Below are 12690 nucleotides of genomic sequence, written 5' to 3' on the forward strand. Positions count from 1 at the left end.
CCAGGTCTACGCCTCATGGTAGCTGAAGTAAGACAGAAGAACACCACATCTACAGCTATATACATACAGCTGTATGAGGACTTGCAGAGATGGTTGATGGCAGTTTAGATGTGTTCACTCAAGGATATACCAATTGTCAATCACCTTGGGTATGTCCTTTTCATGCAATGCTGCTGACTTATTGAGATTGGGATGTTGCCATAAGGAAACATCCAATATTAGGAGAGGTCAAGTATTCCTATTCCTTTGTCAATGGCCCTGATATTTACAGGAGTTGGTTTGGTGAATTGGGGGGGGCGGGGGGAGGGGGTGCGGTGCTATGGGCGTTGGAGGAAATTTGACTCCAAAGCATGTGACTTTTCTTCTCCAGAAGGTTCCTTAACCAGAAGCCAGCCTGATTGACAGAGATGGCTCCTCCCCGGGGTGCAGAAAACTCCAGAGGAGGCTGAGGAGCAGAAAGAGGGTCTGCTACATTAATGGGAGCATGTGGTTGGGGGGTTGCCAGTTCCGGCCTTGGGGAGACGGTACCAATCCTGGGGTGTGTCCGATGCCTATGGCTGGGGTGGTGAGGGTTCGGGGGGGGGTCATCCAAAACTGGGGAGGATTCAACCCCCAATTCCAGTGTGTTTCGATTGTGAGGGAGGAGTGGGGGTATCGAGATTTTGGTCAGGGAGAGGGTGGTCTAATGGCAGGTTGGGCATCCGATGGTGGACAGAGAGGAAGGTAAGGTGGGTAGGCTGGGGGAAAGCACTCCTGCCGCTCTTGGCCCATAAGCAGTTCCATAAAGACACTTCTTTTTTCCACAATGCAGTCCTCACCTCAGTTTATTTGCTGGGTTTCTTGAGGCTTGGGAAACGTGAATGACTAGGGTTAAACCTGGAAGCCAGGTTCAATGTGAGATACACAACCTCACACTAATAGTTAAATGGCCAACCAACCTCCTGGGAGCTGATTGGTTTCCCACCCCACCGGCCCACTTCCTTTAACACCAAAAGTGGGAGGGTTGAAGGCGGATTGGGGTCCAGTTTGAGAATTCTAAAGTGTTAACACCCCATCTGACCCCAATCCATGCACGCATTGTGGTTTAGAGTTATCCCCCTCTGGGCCTGCTGTCCCAAATTCCTCGGGGAATGGGATCTTCCACATGCATCAGTTGTCTGCAACGTGAAGTGTATTCACTTCCATTTGCAGATGTAAGCAGTGAGGGCACTGAGAGGGTGGTTGGATGTCTGTGAATGGTAAAAACTGTAGGGATGAGTTTCCTGAGGTCACTGTGACAGTACAGAATTATGGTGCGGTAGGAATATCGGAACTGACTGCATAAGATGGTTACGACGACAACATGAAGCTGTGATGTGTGTCCAGAAAAGATAGGCAGGAGCAGATGTATGAGGGGCACCCAAGAGTTCACAGTTTATCCTCTGTGAAGTGAGAACTTGCAAAGTGAACTATTCTAGTTAGTCGTTTTAACACGAAGAGCCTGAAGCTTTCACCAGCCAAGTCAGTAAGAAGGGTTGGTTTAATGAAAAAAATAAGAAAGATGCATGAAAACAGAGTGATTATGTTAATGGAGGCTTCAATCACAAGACAATTACAGATGAGAAAGGCTATTCAGCCCATCTTAATTCACCCATCCAGAGAGATCCTAATGTTCCCCCATTGTAACATCCAATTGGTTCTTAAATGTTTCCAAGGATTTTGTCTTGAATCTATCAAGAAACATATTCTCACATTGATTAATGTTCATGTGAAGAGGTCTTTCCTGATATTCTGGCTGCAGCCTTCAATTCTACGATGCTGTGGGTTAGTGTTCCAACATGCTGCACCTTTTTGATCCCTTTTCTTTTTCATGTTAAGGTTGCTGTCCCATAACTGGACTAATGTCCCATTTACTGCGACATGGTTAGATACATCAGATTGAATGCAGCAATTTAGCATATTCAGCCACTTTGTGTATTCAATTCCTCAATGATTTCTTTTGGTTTACAATTTTCAGAAAGCATTAAAGCGTGCTCCATAATCATAAGACGTTACTCTAAATGGGTGCAGCAACCATTAAACATTTTGGAGTAAGCCAGCTATTGGAACAGTGTTGTCAACTGTCCTCCCTGTGCTGTTTTACCGAATGCTGTTTCTCTAGAATAAGAGAAGATAGGAGAAGTGACCTGAAAGAGGTCTTTAAAACTATGAAGGGGTCAGATAGGCTAGGGGTATGGAAGATGTTTCCACTTGTAGGGGAGATCGAAGCTATGGGCTGTAAATACAAAATGGTCACTAACAAATCCAGTAGAAAATTCAGGAGAAACTTCTTTACCCAGAGAGTGGTGAGAATGTGGAACTCGCTACCACAGGGAGTGCTGAGGAGAATAGTATAGAGACATTTAAGGGGAAGCTGGATAAACACATGAGGGAGAAAGGAATAGAAGGATATGCTGATAGGACTGGGTGAAGTGGGGTGGGCAGTGGCCTGGTTGGAGCAGAAATACTAGCATGGACCAGTTGGGCTGAATGGCCTGTTTCTGTGCTGCAAATTTTATATAATTCCTTTAAATTTGTGCTGTCAGGTAGCTGTAACAAAATGAGTGAAATGTTTTGGACATCCATATCTATATGCAATGAGTGAGCTGATCTAATCCACCAAGAACAATTATTTTGTACTTTTTTAAGAAACAACACATGGAATGCACTAGTGCCTCTACCAATGCAGAACATGGTAGAGAGAGAGGAAGATGAGGGCATCTAAAATAAAGATATTGCTTACAATGAATACACAAGAATATGAACAAGACATATCTAGGCATGCATAAGCCATAGAGAGCCCATAAATGTTTACAGTCTTCCTTGCAAACAGCACACCACATTCAACAGCAGCAGGAGACAACAAACTCAATGCTTATAGAAGCTGTGGTGGAGGTGGCTTACATTAAACCAGGGAGTCCAAGTTGCTATGGCAACATGCACTTTTAAAGGCTTGTTGCAGTCTGGAGCTATGGATAGTGATGGTAGAGGCTCCAATTTTCTTTCCATCACACGGCTGACCAGGAATCTCTCCCAATCTTACCGCCTGCCATTGTACTGAAAGGATTTGCAGGTCGACAATGAACCTGTTTGGCCATGTTATGAATACAACCTCCTTGGCCATCAAGTCCTGCGGTGGGACTCGAACCCAAAGCTTGTGGCTCAGAGGCAGGGGCAATACCCACTGCGCCACATGACCTCCAAATTATAGAAGCTGCAACAATCTTTATTGTGTAGCAAAAGCCTTCTTATTGGGAGGAATCCATGTAGTGAGAAAAATGCCTCCTTTATGCAAATCCACCTCCTATTTTTGCATAGAGGAAAGAATTGTAGCTTTGAGTGGGAAAGAGCATCTATTAAGAAGCCTCCCAATAAGTTGTGTTCACTGTATTAGTTGCAGCATTCACAGCACACGTGCATCAATCTTAATTGGCAAAATACCTCTGTCAGTTGCATTTGTCATATTAAAATCTGCACAATGGGGGAGAAAAGCAAATTAAGTGTTGGAAAATAATTTGACATGCAAACAAAATAACCACACTAGCAGAAAAGAATGCTGCATTGGTTTGGAAGTTTGTGTATTGTGGTGCCTTTGTTGACTATTGCCTTGCAGATGGAACTGAAGACCAAGGAGATTGCGTGAGAATGTCTGATCAGACGATTTTAGTTTCGAGGCATGTGTTAAACTTACTACAGTTTAATTTTCAGCATTTTATGGAGTTTGGAATGAAATTCCAGCAATTTCAGGCAAACTTGACATTCTCTTTCCAAAGGCTGGATGTTGACTACTTAAATTGTGTTACTGTCTTTGATCAGTGATACAACTTATGTTGTTAGGATAACAAGCTGTGTGTTTGTGTATTAATTATCCAAACTTGGGTTAAATGGGTTATCCAAACCCTTTACTTTTTTTTTATTTGTTCATGGGATGTGGGCCCCCTGTGAGTCTGGAGTCACCAGATTTCCTTCCCTAAAGGATATTAGTGAACCAGATGGGGTTTTTACAACTGTTGGCAATAGTTTTGTGGTCAACATCAGATTTTTTTAATTCCAGATTTCTACTGGATTCAAATTTCACTATCAGCTGTGGTGGGGATTTGAACCTAGGTCCCCAGGGCATTACCCTGGGTCTCCAGAATGCTAGTCCAGTGACTATGCCACTATCTCCCCCTATTTTAAATAGTTTGACAGCTTCATTAAAACAAGGGGACGGACACATTTCTTACATAATCATTATATATGATTTTTACAGGAAGAAATGAATAATATTTATAAGTTAGTCAGAAGGAAATGAAATACATCTGTATTCAAGAGGTTATTTCTTCCTCAACATACAGTTATTTGAAGCTTGAAATACCAGACTCACCCTGCACTTCCAGAGTTACAGATCTAGAATACTCCAAGCCCAGGCTATTCCTTGCCAGACACCGATATTGTCCTGCGTCTTCAATTTGAACACTGCGGATTCTTAAATTTCCAGACTCAAGGACAGAGGTTCGAGGGCTATCCTTCTATGGGTGGAATACATTTCATTATTAGTTTGGCCCTGCAAAGCAGTTTTAATAAGAAAGTTTTAAAAAAAATTGATTCAGAGGTTTTCCATGGTTAAGAGGGAATTCAGGCTGACAATCCGAGTGCAGCACTGTCAAAGGTGCCATTTTTTCAAATTAAAGTTCAATTGAGGCCCCGTCTGCTCTCTTGGGTAGATATAGAAGATCCCACGGCGCTATTTGGAAGAAGATCTAGCATCCAGATCAGTAAATATCCCTCAACAAACACCATTGAAACAGATGATCTGATCATTATCAGGATGCTGTTTGTGGGAGCTTACTGTGCACAACATGGCTGCCGCCTTTCCTACATTCCAACACTGACTGCACTCCAATAGTACTCCATTGACTGCAATGCACTTAGGGCACCTTGAGGTTGTGAAATGCTTTATTTAACCATAAATCTTTTTAAGTGGTGAGCTGGAAAAATATTTCTCAATTCAAGCTGATTAATCACCAAGTGTGACTCAGTTCAAAAAGTCCCTGGATTTTTCCAATTTCAGAAGATTTCAGAGACCATGTCAAACAGAATAGAAGTTCAATCTGTCACAATCACTGTGAAACAGGAACAGCTCATGAATGGTTCTGAATCCTTGGGCTAAGTTGCCTGTCAATTCTCAGTCAATGGGCAGAAAATCCAGTCTGTGCACTAACTCTGTACTTCCAAAGCTCCAGAAGATGTTTTGCTTACTTTGAGCGCAATTTCATCTTTGATCCACGAAATGGTGGGCTTTGGGTTGCCCATTGTGCTACAAGGTAACACGACCTTCGATCCCAGCAACACTTTGACGTCAGTAGGCGGTCGAGTGATCTTTGGTTCTGAGGGAATTAAAAAGTAAACAAAATGACACTTGATAAATACTGCTACTAATCCTGTTCTTTGTGAGAGGTGATCAGTGTACTTGTCGATCTAAGTTTGGGCCTCATTAGACTCACCGCCTCTGCACATCAGTGAAGCAAAATCCCCATTTCCATAGCTTCGGAAAAATTAAGAAAAAGCTTTTTCAACAATGTTGAGACCTCAGAGAAGGGTATTTACCAGAATTGTACCATGGACGCCAGACTTTAGTTACAGGGAGAGAAGCTGGCATTGTCCTCCTTAGAGCAGATGACATTAATAAAGATGTTCAAATTATGAAGATGTTTGATCGAGTAGATAGGGAGAAACTGTTTCCACTGGCAGTAGAATTGGTACTGAAATCGAGAAAATGCTAGTTGGGAAATGAGGGGAAGTGATTTTATGTAGTGAGTTGTTATGATCTGGAACGCAGTCCCTGGAAGGATGGTGGAAGGAAGTTCAATGGTAACTTTCAAAACGGAATTGGAAATATAGTTGATAATGAAATGTTGCAGGGCTAAGGGGAAGAGCAGGAGAAGCGGGACAAAATAGAAGCTCTTTCACGGAACCAGTACAGCAATGATGGGCTGAATGGCCACTTTCGGTGTTATATGATTCCATTCTATAACGAGCTCATTTCCCCCAATTCCCTCTCCTTCTTTGGTGTAGCTATTGGGTCTTTCTGGGATTGGTTCCACTTGTGTCAGGTGGCATTTGATACCATGCCCAGTTCACAATTCTTCATGTGTAAAGCTAGACAGCTCATTCAAAAAAAAAAGGAAGGCTCACAACATCCGAGAGTTGGGCAGACATGCTTTCCTGGGATTCCTGGCGTGTCCCTGTACCTATGTTTTTCAACCATCCGTCGTAACAGCTAGATTGGCCTACCTAGAGCAAGAATCAAAATCTAAGGAAGACTAGCACAGAATCACAGAATTTCAACAGCACAGAAGGAGGCCATTTGGCCCATTGTGTCTGTACTGGCTCTCCAAATGAGCATTATGACCTAGTGCCATTGCCCTGCCTTTTCCCCGTACCCCTGCACATTGTTTCTATTCAAATAATCATCCAATGCCCTCTTGAATGCCTCGATTGAACCTGCCGCCACCACTCTTCCAGGCAGCACATCCCAGACCTGAACTACTCGCCGTGTGAAAAAGTTTTTTCTCACGTCACATTTGCTTCTTTTGCAAATCACTTTAAACCTGTGCCCTCTTGTCCCTGGTCCTTTTATGAGTGGGAACAGCTTCTCCCCATCTTCTCTGTCCACCCCCCTTATGGTTTTGAACATCTCAAAATCAAAATATATCAAATCTCCTCTTAGCCACCTTCTCTCCAAGGAGAACAGTCCCAACCTCTCCAATATTTCCTCATAGCTGAAGTTTCTCATCCCTGACTACTTGATAAACGACTCTGTGAATATTTAATCTGCCCAGTTGACACTTCTTGTGTTATTTTATTGGAATGGTTAAGCAGTTTAAAATAAGTGGGTTAAAGCTTTTGATAAAATATCAGACACTATTGTACAGTGCATCGAAACAGTAATTTCCTGGCCCAAATTTTTCATCACATTTCATCCAAGCACTAGCATCACTGGAAGGTCCTTCAAGCCCATTTATGCTGAATTCTCAAACTAAAACCATTTCTAAATGTGAGAGCAACAAGCAGAAAATGAGCATTGGGCTATTGGTAACTATAGAGGCCGAGTTGAGTGTTGTCTTGGTAAACGAGGTTTGTTCATGAATCGTCCCATTGGGACACTTTGTATGACATACAGTGGGAAAGGAAGGGGCAGATAGACCTTCAAAAAAAGAAGCTCCCCCTAGTCAAAAAAAATGATTGAAGAATATTTTTTGGAGAAGTGGGAGGTTATATCAGGTACAACCTGTCAGCTGTGGCTCAGTGTCCAGCACTCTTGCCTCTGACTCGAAAGGCTATCTGGTCAAGTCTCGCTCCAGAAATTTGTACACCAGATCAAAACTCATGTACCTGGGGGAATGCTCAGCGGCGCTGCTTTTTTGGTGAGATTTTAAACCGAGCTCCTATCTGCCCTCTCAAGTGAGCAGGAAAAGACCCCATGCCACAATTTCAAGGAGGAGATGGGGTGCAGGTAAAGCTCCCTTTGGTGTATTGCCCATTATTTACCCCTCCATCAACATCACTGGAAAAACAGATCATCTGATCATTGTCACACCATTGTTTGATAACAACGGTAAACTGACTGCCTCATACCCTACGTCACAACAGTGATGACACTTCCAAAATACGGTCATTGGCTGTAAAGTGCTTTTGGGGATGCCCTGGGGTTTTCATAGGTGCTATAAAAATGTAAGTCGTTCTATTGTGGAAACTGAGTTACTTTGAAGTGACTCCGATTTAACTGGAAAAGTGTGAGACTTACTCATTTTCACCTGTAGAGCTCCACAGCTCTGCACTGAGCTCCCGATGCCATTGTTAGCAGTACAACAGTACACTCCATTATCTGTATCTTCAACGCTGAGGATGGTTAATATCTGGCCATTTTCTTTAGTGCTGTAGCGGGTGTCAAATGGTCTGTAAATTGTGACAAGAGAAGCCAATGCAATTGATTTGTCAAATTATTAACCCATAAACAGGAATCCCCGTAGATTAAAGTAGATCATTTAACATAACCTGTGGAATTACATATCACATTTTGTAGTCAGCGGCAAAGTGACAGTGCTCACTGCTGTCCTCAAAGAAAGCTGCCCACAAATATCTAGTGATCTCTGAGGCAGGAGTTTCCCCTTTACCAACATCAGCTTGAAACTTTGGAGCCAAGCCAAGGGGATGTCCAGGCATCCAGAAACTGTGATGTCATCAAGCATAGTAAGCAACCAATCACATTGAAGTATTCTCACAGACAGCAAACCAGGATGTAAAATGCACTGATCATCCTTCGCATTTGTATATCATTTTACAGAGCGCAAGTTAAAGATTGGGACATACACATGGGGCAGAATTATTCCCTTGTTGGGCAGGCATGCGCCCGACCCAAGTGAGGATAAAATAGTGCGTGATGATGTCGGGCGGGCGTCTCAACATCATCGTGCACTCTATCACAATGTGTTGATTGACGGGCGCGGGCAAGAGGCGGCAGCATGCCCTATTATGGCCTTTTAATCAATTAATTAAAAAGGATTTTTCGCTGCCCGTCCCACCATTTGGTAGGTGGGCAGGCGAATCGGCCAAGCGCCTTTGCCACAGGCGGGATGAGGTTTCTACTAGTGATTAAAAAAAGCTTTTAAAACTCATTCTCAACATGTCTCTGCTCATGTGACAGTCATTCTCTTTTCTAGAGGAAAGAACTGCAGTCTCTTCACTATTTCCTGATAGCAATAAACATTCTTGCTCAATCTGTTTTACTCAGTCTCAGATACATTTACTTTGTAGAGTGTATACCTTGTGTGGCAGACAGCTTGTTTGACAGGTCACATTATAAATGATAAGCATTTTCATAGCAATGTGATATTAATATTTCATAGGACATTTCTTTCTGGTTTTTCTCTTCATGTATTATGTGTAATGTAAAAGAATATGGCACTCCTAAAGTAATTAAGGAAAAGTATTCCTTAAGCACAATTTTGTTAAACAAATTTCTCCCTTTCTATCCCGGGAAATAGACTCATGGACACCAGCCTCTGTCCATTTGTTCGCCCAAGTGATTTTTTCTATTTGTTCATGGGATGTGGGCATCGCTGGCTAGCCCAGCATTTATTGCCCATTCCCCAAGTCCCCTTGAGAAGGTGGTTGTGCAGCTGCTTTCTTGAACTGCTGCAGTTTATATGGTGTAGGGACACCCACAGTGTTGTTGGCAAGTTCTAGGTTTTTGACCCAGAGACATTGGCGATGTATTTCCAAGTCAGGATGGTGAGTGACTTGGAGAAGAGCTTGCAGGTGGTGGTGTTCCCATGCATCTGCTGCCCTTGGCCCTCTAAGTGGTAGAGGTCGCGGGTTGGGAAGGTGCTGCTGAAAGACACCTTACGACAGGTGTCAGGTAGCAAATACAATTGAAAACCAAGCCAAATACAGAAGGTTCAGAAGGGATGTGAAAAAGCAAATACAAGAAGCAAAGAAGGATTATGAAAAAAGACTGGCAGCTAACTTAAAGGGAAATCCCAAAGTATTCTATAAGCACATCAGTAGTAAAAGGGTGGTAAAATGAGGAGTAGGGCCTATTCAGGACCAAAAAGGCAGTTTACACATAGAGATAGAGGCATGGCTGAGGTGTTAAATGAATAATTTGCATCTGTCTTTAGCGATGAGGCAGATTCTTCCCAGGCCATGGTGACAGAGGAGGAAACTCAGTCACTAGAAGGGTTTAAAATTGATAAGGAGGTATTGGATAAGCACTTAAAGTTGATGAGGCACAGGGACCGGATGAGATGCATCCAAGAATATCGAAGGAAGTGAGAGTGGAAATTGCAGAGGCACTGGCAATAATCTTTCAATGTTCCCTGGATTCGAGGGAGGTGCCGGAGGACTGGAGAATTGCAAACATTACGCTCTGGTTCAAAAAAGGTTGTAAAGATCTATCCAGCAATTACAGACCAGTCAGTTTAACTTCAGTGGTGGTGAAAATTCTAGAAACAATTATTCAGGATTGAATTAATAGTCACATGGAAACATGTGGATTGATTGGGATGTGTCAGCATGGATTTGTTAAAGGAAAATCATGTCTAACTAACTTGCTGGAGTTTTTTGAAGAGGTAATAGAAGGCTGATGAGGGCAAGGCTGTTGATGTGGTGTGTATGGACTTCCAAAAGGTGTTTGATACAGTGTCACACAACAGACTTGAGAAAAGTTATAGGTCATGGAATAAAAGGGACAGTAGCAATGTGGATACAAATTGGCTGAGGGTTAGGAAACAGAGAGTATTGGTTAATGGGTATTTTTCAGGCTGGAAGAAAGTTCATAGTGGAGTTTCCCAGGAGTTGGCATTAGGACCCTTACTTTTCCTGATGTATATAAATGATCTAGGTCTTGGTGTGCAGGGGACAATTTCAAAGTTTGCGGACGACACAGAGCTTGGGAGAATTGTGAACTTTGAGGAGGACGGTATAGAACTTCAAAAGAACATTGACACATTGGTGGAGTGGGCAGATAAGTGGCAGATGAAGTTCAATGTGGAGAAGTGTGAGATAATGCACTTTGGTACAAAGAACATGGGGAAACAGTATAAAATAAAGGATACTATTCTAAAGGGTGTGCAGGAGCAGAGAGACCTGGGTGTACATGTACATAAGTCATTAAAGATGGCAGGACAGGAAGAGAGAGCTGTTACTAAAGCATACAGTATTCTAGGCTTCATTAATAGGGGCACAGAGTACAAGAGCAGGGTGGTTATGACGAACATTTATATAAGACACTGGTTAGACCTCACTAGAGTATTGTGTACAATTCCGGGCGCCACACTATAGGAAAGATGCAAAAGCATTGGAGAGAGTGCAGACGAGGTTTACGAGAATGGTTCCAGGGATGAGACACTTCAGTTATGAGGAAAGATTTGAGAAGTTGGGACTGTTTTCCTTGGAGAAGGTGGCTAAGAGGAGACTTCATGGAAGTTTTCCAAATCATGACGGGCCTGGATAGAGTAGATAGGGAGAAACTGTTCCCGCTCGTAAACGGATCGAGAACCAGAGGGCACAGTTTTAAAGTATTTTGCAAAAGAAGCAAATGCAAGGTGAGAAAAGGCTTTTTCACACAGTGAGTAGTTAGGGTCTGGAATGCACTGCCTGGTGGTGTGATGGAGGCAGGTTCAACTGAGGCATTCAAGAGGGCTTTGGGTGATTATTTAAATAGAAACAATGTGCAGTTACGGGGAAAAGGCTGGAGATTGGCACTTAGTTAAAATGCTCAGAGAGCCGGTGCAGACACGATATTGTAACAATTCTGTGAAGAGGTTTGGTGAGTTGCTGCGGTGCATCTTGTAGGTGGTACACACTGCTGCTACTGTGCATCGATGGTGGAGGGAGTGAATGTTTGTGGATGGGGTGCCAATCAGGCGGGCTGCTTTGTCCTGGATGGTGTCGAGCTTTTTGAATGTTGTTGGAGCTGCATTCATCCAGGCAAGTGGGGAGTATTCCATGACTTGTGTCTTGTAAATGGTAAATGGGTTTTGGGGAGTCAGAAGGTGAGTCACCTGCCACAGAATTCCCAGCCTCTGACCTGCTCTTGTAGTCACCAGCCGGAATTTTCCGGTCCCATTGGCATTGGGCGTCAAGGTGGGTGGGAGGGGGGCAATATGGCGAGAAGACCAAAAATTGGTTTCACGCCATTGTGAAACCAGTTTGCGATCGTCCACTCCACCCATCAATGGTGGGCCTCATTTCCCACCGCCACACATCGGGAACCTAATTTCATTCCTTTAGCATCTCATTATCAGCCCTGCTCACCGGAATCATCCCCCCACGCCAAATTTACCGCCTACGTCAGCGTGACTTCAGAACAGCGTGCTTCACGACTGCCTTTAAAAGGCGTGCACCTGGTAACCTGAACTTCGAGGGGAACTCGGAGGTGAGCGCACACAACCTTGAACAGCGCTCGTGAACATCGCCTGTCGGACATTAAGGAAGAGGCGCCGCACATTCGACGGGGGCAACGGGCAAGTCACTTTTTCCTGGCTGGCTTTCAGTGTGGTGCCGGGGCAAGGGCTTCAGTCTAGGGGGTCAGGCTAGTGGGGCAAGGCAGCACAGATTGTCTCCGCCTCCACTGTGGATGCCAGGGGGGGACACCAAGACATAGTGGCGGGGTTAGGAACTCTGTGATGCCTGCCCACTAAATTCTAGCAGCAATGACAAGCACCATTAAGGTGCAGGCATCATTAATGTGTCCAGTGCGTGTGAAGCCGGACAATCACTTTGCTCTGAAGGTTACACACTGCACAGGGAAGAGGCCCTGGACTGAGACACCTGCCTCTATCTTTTGCAGGAACCAAGGTTTCACTTCTGAGAGACACGAACACTGCTCATCATAACAAGGAGCCATAGACAAGGAGACATTCTTGGGAGTTTATTGACAATAGTGAACAGTATGTACAAGGGATTAACACCCGTGCCCAGGCTGTGCAACTACATCATCTTAACCTTCCTAATCCTGCCACCACATCTTGATGCTCCCCCGACATCCACAGAGGAGGTGGAGGCAGCCTGCTGACTGCTACACTCTGTCAATGATGACCTTGATGGGCGTCCTTTGGAGGGCTGAGACCTGGAGGACCCCGGCCTGCTTTCGGGGTGCTCCTGTGTGGCAGTGGCATCCTCCTC

The 12690-nt window shown here is 44.0% G+C and overlaps 1 protein-coding gene across 1 annotated transcript in view; it reads right to left on the reverse strand.

Moving 5' to 3' along the window:
• The window catches only part of musk (muscle, skeletal, receptor tyrosine kinase), a 148850-nt gene that overhangs the window by 116357 nt on the left and 19803 nt on the right, over window positions 1-12690 (reverse strand). Inside the window, exons 3-5 of the mRNA XM_078529184.1 lie at window positions 7808-7959; window positions 5260-5387; window positions 4385-4529 (exon numbers count right to left, since the gene is read on the reverse strand). Coding sequence (XP_078385310.1) covers window positions 4385-4529; window positions 5260-5387; window positions 7808-7959 — 425 coding nt within the window. The remainder of the gene's footprint in view (window positions 1-4384; window positions 4530-5259; window positions 5388-7807; window positions 7960-12690) is intronic.

This window comes from Cetorhinus maximus, chromosome 2 (genome assembly GCF_964194155.1).
Source record: "Cetorhinus maximus chromosome 2, sCetMax3.hap1.1, whole genome shotgun sequence".
Taxonomy (NCBI): Eukaryota; Metazoa; Chordata; class Chondrichthyes; order Lamniformes; family Cetorhinidae; genus Cetorhinus; species Cetorhinus maximus.